Source organism: Galeopterus variegatus, unplaced genomic scaffold (assembly GCF_000696425.1).
Source record: "Galeopterus variegatus unplaced genomic scaffold, G_variegatus-3.0.2 Scaffold3412, whole genome shotgun sequence".
Taxonomy (NCBI): Eukaryota; Metazoa; Chordata; class Mammalia; order Dermoptera; family Cynocephalidae; genus Galeopterus; species Galeopterus variegatus.
Genome location: NW_007729523.1, coordinates 209,532 through 220,056, shown reverse-complemented (window position 1 = coordinate 220,056; position 10,525 = coordinate 209,532). Strand labels below are relative to the sequence as shown.

The following is a 10,525-nucleotide window of genomic DNA, read 5'->3' as shown; positions in this document are numbered from 1 at the left end:
GCTGATAACAACAAGGCTACGGGTTCGGATCCCTATACAGGGATGGCCGGTTAGCTCACTTCGGAGAGCGTGGTGCTGACAACACCAAGTCAAGGGTTGAGATCCCCTTGCCGGTCATCTTTAAAAAAAATTTTTTTTTGGAAAGTTTGCAGCACGGCCATGTGGTAGAAAAGCAGAGGGCATGAAATGGTGCAGCCCAGAAACCATTAGCTAAGAAGATCAGTACAAAGGAAAGGGATTATCGAAAGAAGGAGAAAAAGGCCCTGAAGGCATTGCAGAAGCCTCTGGGGCCAACCCTTCCATTTTGGGCCCAAAGGCCTAGGGAGAGAGAATGCTCTTGGCAAGCAGGCCTGAGGCACCCTCCATGGGCTTGCTGCCCAGGGCCACTTGGAGAAGCTGCTTCCAGCACCAGTACCAGCACCCAGCTGCTTTGGCTGCTCCAGCCATGGCTAAATTGGCCCCAGGTGTGGCTGGACCCACATCTTTGGAAAATACAAGCCGGAAGTCTTGGTGGCGTCGATGTGGTGTTAGGTCTGTAGGCTCACAGAATGCCAGAGCTGGGAAGGCTTGGGAGCCTCCACACAGATTTCAAAGTATGTATGGAAAAGTCTGGGGGCCCAGGAAGAGATCTGTCTCAGGGGTGGAGTCACCACAGACAACCTTCGCTAGAGCAATGCCAAGCAGAAATGTGAGGTCAGAGTTGCAGCAGAGAAACCCCAACAGGGCCATGCCTAGTAGAGCCATGAGAGCAGGACTGCCATGGAGACCCCAGACCTGTGGAGCTACCAGGGTGGAATACCAGCCTGGGAGAGGTGAAGTGTGGCCTGAAACCAGAAAAGCCATAGGAGCGGAGCTGCCCAAGGACTTGGGGACCCAACACCCACACCAGTGTGCAGAGGCAGTTGAACATGGAATCAAGGTACCTGATTCTCCAGCCTTGATATTTAATGCCAGCCCTTCTGGGTTTTGGACTTGTTTGGGACCTGTTTTTCCTTTGTTTTGGCCTATTCCTCCCTTTGGGAATGGGAATGTATACTCAATGTCTGTTCCACCATTGTATCTTGGCAGTTGATAAACTTGGTTTTGTTTTTCAGGTTCACAGCTGCAAGGACTTTTGCTTTTGGTCTCAGATGAGACTTTGGACTTTTAAGTTGGTGTTGGAGCAAGAATGATTGTATTTTGTATGTGAGAGTGACATGAGTTTTGGGGGGCCAGGGGCGGAATGATGGAGTTTGGATGTGTTGTCCCCTCCAAAACTCATGTGGAAATTTGATCCCCAATGTGGCAGTGCTGGAAACTGATTGAGTCATGGAGGGGGCAGATCCCTTATGAATGGATTAATGCTCTCCCGGGGAGGGGGGAGTAATGAGTGACTTCTCACTCTAATAGTTCCCACGAGAGCTTATTGTTTATAGAATCCTGGCACCTCCTCTCTCTCTCACCATGTGATCTGCTTGTACCCGCCGGCTGCCTGCCACTTTTCTGCCATGAGTAGAAGCAGCCTGAGGCCCATGCCAGATGCAGCTGTCCCAGAATTGTAAGCTAAATAAACCTCTTTCCTTTATAAATTACCCAGTCTCAGGTATTTCTGTTATAGCAACACAAAATGGACTAAAATATAAACCAAAGCTTTTCAATTTGCAAACCATCTCTCTCTTTTCCCTCAAAAATAGAGGCACCAGGACTAAGATCTTGTTTGTTTCACATGTTCATATCTAAAGCCTAGAATGATGGGCTGGTCTGTGGCTCACTTGGGAGAGCGTGGTGCTGACAATAGCAAGTCAAAGGTTAAGATCCCCTAACCGGTCATCTTTAAAAAAAATACAAACAAACAAAAAATAAAGCCTAGAGTGGCTTCATGAGTTTTGTTAATTATGTATGAGTCTACAGTACCTAGCATATGAAAGATGTTGAAAAATTCACATGAAGAACATGATCACTGCACAAGAAAGGCTTGACTAGATAGAATACTGATCATGTGTTTGTACCATGCTACGTTTGTGTTTTCTTAAAAATTACCATAAATTATAGGTCATAGTTAATAGGTAAAATAGATAAGAAAAGTATTATATAGTTACCTTAGAATGACTGAATTTATGTTTTAACTGAATTATTCTATGGAAATTTTTAAAATACACCATAAAAAACATTTCGACATTTAGGTAAGAAAGGCAAAAGCAATTCCAGATAACTGGGATCTGGCCACATAAACACACAAGTTCAAGTCTTATTGTGTTGAAGAAAAAAATGTCATGCACCTCCATCATCAGACAAAGCTACTCAGTTGTCATGATGGATCAATAAAAAAAAAAAAGTACATTCTGTAACCATGTCTCTAAAAATGGCAAAAGAGAACATAGTATAAGTCACGAAAATGATCTAAATTCCCCTTTTCTCACTATTGACTGGTGTTTCTAACAAATTTGGTTTATCTCCGCTCCTTTTTTCTTTTCCTTTCTGAAGAGCTATTTATGATTTCCAATGAGAATTAAGTTGAAATTTCATATTCTAGAAAAATGTCTTGCTTCTTTGAATAAATCAAATTACCAAACACAAGCCTAAATCCCATAAGAAAGTACTGTTTTCAGTACCCTCTTACTGATACACCCCACTCTCACTTATAATATGTGGTCACTCTTATTATTACAATTCATGACCTTCTCATTGACTACAGGTGTGATCCTGGCAGTCTTTTTGCAAAGGGACATTGACAAAACAACAACTTAAGGCTTTTGTATTGTGAATGAATGCAAAATGAGTTTCACAATAGACGCTGTGATTATCTTATTGATTAAATAAATTGTAACAACTTTTATTTATTAAAAAATATAATTTGCCTCAGGAGAAAATACCTAAATTTCCACATACATGGTATGCTGACTCAGAATTTAGTGACTAAATTGAGAAAAATCACCAAATTAAACGGAAAATACATAACTGCAAAAGGGTATCTTAACATAGCCTCTCAAAAGATGAAAAAGACAATAGTTGATAGTATACTAGTTATGTTAAAATAGTTAAAATGTATTAAAAAAACACAAGAAGCTTTTGACAAATAATCACACTGTTTTTAATCATAAAAAATGAAACAAATTGAAAAGGTACTAAAGAATTGCATTAAGGTGTAAGAGGAAATACCTGCAATGTACCTAACACGAAAAATGTGCTTATTCTCACATGGAAGAATTGGGTCTGCTGTACAGTGCAGGAGAACAAACTCCCATGTGATTCTTTTTTAATGCACCAGAATCACATATACAGTCACCAGCAGTATTAACAGAACGTGTTTATTATACAAATTAGTCCTTATACAATCTAGAGATAGAGGACATGGTGAATCAGAAAATACTCCCAACCATGACAGTCTAAAGCAATTGCCTGGTGGAAACATCAGAAAATTCCTAACTGTAACAGACCTTTGATGGGGAACTTTTGTAGACATCAGTGGAAACTTATACACCTGAGAGATTCGAAGTCAAGCAGTCGGTGGTGGTTTTGAGGATCTTCTTCATTGGCAGGGCAAACGATCAAGAAAATGGGCAGGACAATGGTGTCCATGAAGCCCCTATACATTTGTCTCTCTCCCTATATATATATATGTCTCTCCCTGTATGATGGAAACAAAGCCAGGCTAACGTCTTCTCACTTCCATTGTCCAAATCTTCTGCAAGCAGACTATTGGTGAATTCTAATTTGGCAGCATAAAGGGACAGAGGCCAGAAAACATAGGTCACATCATCTATGTTGGCATAACAAAATCCAAGAAAACAATTTCCAACTCTATAAGATACTGTCTTACCACAGGTGTCTCTTTAATACAAAGTCCATACTTCAGAAAAAAAAGCCAGCCAGAAGGAAGGACAAAGAGCAATGGACAAAGTATGAAAAACTTTAATTCAATTGAGAGTATATCATAAGATAAAATTTCTATATTACAACTTGATTCCAACTATTTATAAGCAAGGAAAATGGGATAAGGGTCTCCTGGCAAGAAAAAAAGGTTTTAAAAGTCCAAGGAAGATAGGAACACATATAATGGGTAAAAGATATGCAGTAACTGCCAAAAGAAGTCAGTAGGAAAATCCAAATAAACACCAAAGTTTCATTTTAAAACGGCTCCTTACTTAGAGAATTTTAAAACTACATAAAAATTGAAACTATCTGCATATTAGAAATATAATTCAATTCACCCATGAGTCCACCAGACTTTAAAATACACAGAAAAACCTCACTAACTATAAGGGCAAAAATCTACTTATTAACCTTACACACTATTTCTTAAGGAATACTTACAGAATTATCCAACCTCAATATTCATATGCAAAGAAATAAAAATTCATAGGCCAGAGATCCACTTCAAGAATGAGCTATAAATAAAGACAATATAATTGTAACTTTTATTACTTTCTTTCATGATGTAAATTTTCTGAATCATACATGAATTAATTTGCATCAGATATGGAATAATACATATATCTATTGGATTTTTTTCTAGTTTGAATTTTCACAACATTGAAAGCATTCATTAAAATTGAAAACTTTCCAGCCTTCTTCACATATATAAGGTTTGTAGCAGTGGGCATTCAAACACGTCATTGTAAGGACGTGAACAAATAGAAGGCTTTCCCATATTGCTTACATTCAAGAACCTGCTCCCCAGTATCAATGGTTTCATAGTTTCAAAACAAACTGGGAGGACTGATCAATTTTGCACATTCTTTACATTTAGTGTTTCCTTCCAGTATACATTCTCATGTGTCCTTGCAAGGTTGTGTAAAGTCAAGGCTTTCCCATATTCCTAAAATTCCGAGGGTTTCTCTCCACTCTGAATCCACTCATATTCACACACCTAAAGGAGAACTGAAGGTTTTCTAACTTTTTTTTTTATATAGATTTCACTGAAGCATGAGTGCTGTCTTCCTAAGGAATTAGAAATACTGAGGTCCTAACCACACCATATAAGATCATATGGTTTCTCTCTAGTGTGAGTTCTTTCAAGTCTTCGAAAATAACTGGAACATCTGAAGACTTACTACACCATTCACACTCCTAGGGTTTCTCCCCAGTATGAATTCTTTCATGTACTCGAAGTGAACTTGAATGTCTGAAAGTTTTACTACACTGTTTACATTTATAGGGTTTCTCTCCAGTATGAGTTCTTTCATGTACTCGATAGGAACTCGAATAATTAAAGGCTTTACCACATTGTTTACATCCATAGAGTTTCTCTTCAATATGAGTTCTTTCATGTGTTAGAAGATTACTGGAAGATCTGAAGGCTTTACCACATTTTTTACATTCATAGGGTCTCTCTCCAGTATGAGTTCTTTCATGTATTTTAAGATAACTTGAACAACTGAAGGCTTTATCACAGTTTTTACATTCATAGGGTTTCTTAACAATATGAGTTCTTTCATGTACTTTAAGATAACGGGAAGAACTGAAGGCTTTATCACATTCCTTACACTCATAGGGTTTCTCTCCAGTATGAGTTCTTTCGTGTATTTGAAGATAACTGGAAGAACTGAAGGATTTATCACATTTCTTACATTCATAGGGTTTCCCTCCAGTATGAGTTCTTTCATGTATTTGAAGATAACTGGAAAGACTGAAGGACTTACCACATTGTTTACATTCATATGGTTTCTCTCCAGTATGAGTTCTTTCATGTATATGAAGATAACAGGAAGAACTGAAGGCTTTATCACATTCCTTACATTCATAGGGTTTTTCTCCAGTGTGAGTTCTTTCATGTGTTCGAACATGACAGGAACGTCTGAAGGTTTTACCACATTGTTTACATTCATAAGGTTTCTCTCCAGTGTGAGTTCTTTCATGTGTTCGAACAGTAATGGAACATCTGAAGGTTTTACCACATTGTTTACATTCATAGGGTCTCTCTCCAGTATGAGTTCGTCCATGTATTTTAAGAGAACTGGAACAACGGAAGGCTTTATCACATTTTTTACATTCATAGGGTTTCTTAACAGTATGAGTTCTTTCATGTATTTTAAGATAACTGGAAGAACTGAAGACTTTATCACATTCCTTACATTCATAGGGTTTCTCTCCAATATGAATTCTTTTATGTACTTGAAGATAATTGGAATAACTGAAGGATTTACCACATTGTTTACATTCATATGGTTTCTCTCCAGTATGAGTTCTTTCATGTATTTGAAGATAACTAGAATAACCAAAAGATTTACCACACTGTTTACATTCATAGGGTTTTTCTCCAGTGTGAGTTCTTTCATGTGTTTGAACATCAATGGGACGTCTGAAGGTTTTACCACATTGTTTACATGCATAGGGTCTCTCTCCAGTGTGAGTTCTTTCATGCGTTCGAACGTCAATGGGACGTCTGAAGGTTTTACCACATTGTTTACATTCATAGGGTCTCTCTCCAGTATGAGTTCTTTCATGTATTTTAAGATAACTGGAACAACGGAAGGCTTTATCACACTGTTTACATTCAAAGGGTTTTTCTCCAGTGTGAATTCTCTCGTGTATTTGACAAGACTGAGAATAACTGAAGGCTTTACCACACAGTTTACATTTATACAATTTCTGTCCAGTGTGAACCCTTTCATGATTTCTCAAGTAGCGGTGATAACTAAATACTTTTCCACATTCCCTACATTTATATGCCTTCTTTCCACATTCCTGATGTTCATATTGTTTGTGTCCAGTTTGTCCTCTGATGTGCCTCTTAAGGGGTGAATGACACGTGCAGACTTTCCCACACATGGTGCATTCACATGGTTTTGCTCCAGTAGGAGTTTTCTTACACAGATTAAACTTTGAAATCTGGGTGGTTGTTTTTCCATATTTACTACCTTCTTTATTTTCACAGAGTCTCTCCACCACATGACTTCTGTAAAAAATGTGTAGCACATTATTTCTTTCTTTTTTTTTTTCTTTTTGGCTGGCTAGTATAGAAATTGAAACCTGGACCTTGGTGTTATCAGCACCATGCTCTAACCAACTGAGCTAACTGGCTAGTTGAATACCACATTGCTAATGGATTAATTAACAACTTTTTATTAGTATATAACAGAATTATACTTTAACCATTTTCAGGGAATATAGGTTTTCTGCCCTGTGCTCTGGAAGAAGGCATGACCAGATCTTCCTTCAAAACAGCTATCCTTATTGGCCAGCTTTCCAGAAAAAAAAAAAAAGTCATATATGTATACGTGACGTTTGTTAATATGGATTCAAAGTGAACTATTTTTTGTACCCTAAATATCTATCACATTTATGACGGTACATTTTTGGTTAAAATTTCTAGGAATAAATAAATTTAAAGCTGGATTTACTATTTCTCTTTCTTGTTTTTCACATTTCATGACACAGTAAGATTCTCTAGTGGACCACTACTTACTCTTTTGAGTGCAACTCACCTTAGATTTCTCTCCTGGTTTTTGTAGTCTTCTATGTTGCAGTCTTTCCATTTATTCCCTATAATGCAGACCCAGAAAAATCATCATAAATTATAGAAACATTATGAGATTCTAGGTCCATGATTAGCTGGGACCCTGCCTTATTTATTCATTGAAGTATTCCTTTTCTACATTCCAAATACTGAAAAGCAGTTAATAAGCATATGACACTTGTTCTCGAACTAACTCTAACTCCAATTAAGGAATGTTGTTGTCATTACCTATATAGGCCAGGTTCCTGAAGGTTTCTTGCATCACATCTCTATAGAGTTTCTTCTGGGAAAGATCCAGCAGAGCCCACTCCTCCCTGGTGAAGTTCACAGCCACATCCTCAAAGGCCACTGAATCCTAAAACATCCCACATATGTACACAGGGGGTAAGACTGACAGCACTAAGGATCTACCTATACTCAATTAATAATAAGTTTACATACAATTAAGCTTACATACGATTCTGTGTACTAAACACTTACAGTGTGACCTGATCTTTAGAACTCTCTGTCCACCCTCACTTCCCCATAAATGTAACAGTATCATGAACATATAAAAGTTACTTCTACATTTTTACTCTGATCACTACAAGCATTATTGTTTTCTAATGGCAGGATGAAGACCACCTTGTATAAATGAGAGAAAAGATATACAACTGAAACAAATTTGAAGACCACAAACTCCTTGTGAGGAAAATTCTTTCATTTTCTACCTTATGCACCATAGCACTCAGCACTTCATGAAACAACAGGGTCAAATCTGCATGAGCTTTAGTGAATAATTAATTACACACTTAAGAACTGTATGCTTTTACTCCTATTCCCATCCACAAACATGAGAGCCCAGGAGGCACGTGGAAATCTAAATTGTAACAAGAAGCAGTTCCTTTCTCATAGCACATCATGTCCAGTTTCACAAAAAAGAAAATTATAAGACATCCTAAAAGACTTAAAAAACTGTTTGAAGAGAGAGGGCTCGCACCAGAACCAGATTCAGATAAACAAGAGATTTTGGAATATCAGACAAGAAATTTAAACCTAGCAAGATTAATATGCTAAGAGTTGTAACAACAGTAGTGAACATACAGAATACATGGCTAATTTACGCAGACATGAACACAGTGAGAAAGAATCAAAAGGTAACACAGACATAAAACACACTGCAACAGAAATAAAGATTGCCCTTAGGGGATTGTCAATATAGTAGAAGTATCTGAAGACACAATTAGTGATCTTGAAGAAATATCAGCATAACCTTCTAAAACTGAAATGAAAAGGGGGAAAAAAAGAAGAGAATATCCAAAAACTGTGGGAAAACACAAAAGGTGGGGCTGGTTGGTTAGCTCACTTGGGAGAGCACGGTGCTGGAAAAACCAAGGTCAAGGGTTCAGATCCACTTACCAGCCAGTTTCAAAAACAAACAAAAAGAATCTTCTTTTTTTTTTTTTTTTGTCCTTTTTGAGACCAGCCGCACTGTGCTCAGCCAGTGAGCGCTGTGAGTGCACTGGCCATCCCTATATAGGATCCGAACCCGCAGCGGGAGCGCTGCTGTGCTCCCAGCGCCGCACTCTCCCGAGTGCGCGACGGGCTTGGCCCAAAAGAATCTTCTTTTAAATTACAAAAGGTATAATGCATACATAAGAAGAAAGAGAAGGCTGGCCAGCTGCAAGTAAGGAAGCAAGAAAGCAAGCGAACAAGAAAGTAAGAAAGTGAAACAGAACAAATAATTGAAACCATAATGACTGAAAATTTCCCAAAATTAATGATAGACATCAAAACACATATCCAGGAATCTTAGAGAACACCAAGCAGCATAAACACCCCAAAATCCACACCTAGGAATATCATATCAAACTGTACAAAAATCAAGAACGGAAAGAAACTCTTGAAAGGAGTTATGGGGGTGGTGGTGGGGGGACGAACACCCTAGTTACAGAGAAACATGTATAAGAATCAAATTGAACCTTCTATTCAGGGAATGATGCAAGCAAGAAGGGATTTGAGTGAAACATTTAAAGCACTGAGAGAAAAAACCCACTGATGTTGAATTCTGTATGGAGCAAAAATATCCTTCAAAAGTGAAAAAGAAATAAAGGCTGAGATGAACAAAGAAAAAGGAGGGAATCTGTCACCAGTGCACCTTCCTTGAAAGAAATGTTATGCTCAAGATAACAACAGCAACAATGTATTTGGTTACTATGGCTAATGAGTAAGTGATACGTATAACAGCAATGTTACAAGGGACAGAGAGGAAGGAATATTTTTTAGGAGTACCTGCACAACCAGTGGAGTAGTAGTGTTACTTGATAGAGGACTTGGGTTAGGTATAAATGAACAATGTAAAATCAAAGGCAACCACAAAACCACTAAAGGGGGGGGGACTATAATTCACGTGCTAAGAGGACAGAAAAAAATGGAAGCAGGAGCTTCCAGAGAGGTGAACACATGGAGGTTCCTGGAGAGCAGCAACACCTGGGGAGGCATGGTAGCTCTGCACCCCTTCCCCTACAACTCACCCTATACACCTCTTCTCCTCTATCTTTGTAATATCTTTTATAATAAACCAGCAAACATATAAAGATTATTCAGGCCAAATCAAGGACAATACCTGCTACAGAGGCTCTGCTATTACAAAATTTAGTTGAAATACTGTATATCTTATGATTTCTTGAGGAGATGGCTAATACCTAAGAGAATTATCCAGACACGTGCCAGAAACATAGAGAAAAACATGGAAACTCTTTGTACAGAAACTATCAGCAGGGGCCTTGAGTCTTGTCCACACCCCCTCAACACACGCAGCCAGCCCAGCTACAACCACTGAGCCACTGCAGGAAGCACCCGGGGCTCTCCTGAGCCGGGGTGGTGGGGGTTCTTGGGCCTTGGCCACACCCCCCAACACATGCAACCAGCCCAGCAACCACCACTGAGCCGCAGCAAGAAGGGTTCCTGAACTGGGAAGGTGGGGGGCGAGGGCTTTTGCTATACCCCCTTGATATCTGCACCCAGCCTGGCAATGACCACACCACCACTGGAAGCCCCCTGTTCTCCCCTGTGAGAATGAGGGGGGTGCCAGAGGCCTCAATCCCG

General features: G+C 38.9%; 1 protein-coding gene across 1 annotated transcript; it reads right to left on the bottom strand.

The window, feature by feature from the left end:
- Positions 1-4,971: 4,971 nt before the first annotated feature.
- On the bottom strand, positions 4,972-7,802 carry ZNF709 (zinc finger protein 709). Its single transcript, XM_008584963.1, is given in 5 exon segments — positions 4,972-5,165; positions 5,250-5,951; positions 6,114-6,874; positions 7,407-7,464; positions 7,667-7,802. Coding segments are annotated over 5 exon segments (1,773 nt in total). The 3' UTR covers positions 4,972-5,049.
- Positions 7,803-10,525: the final 2,723 nt, after the last annotated feature.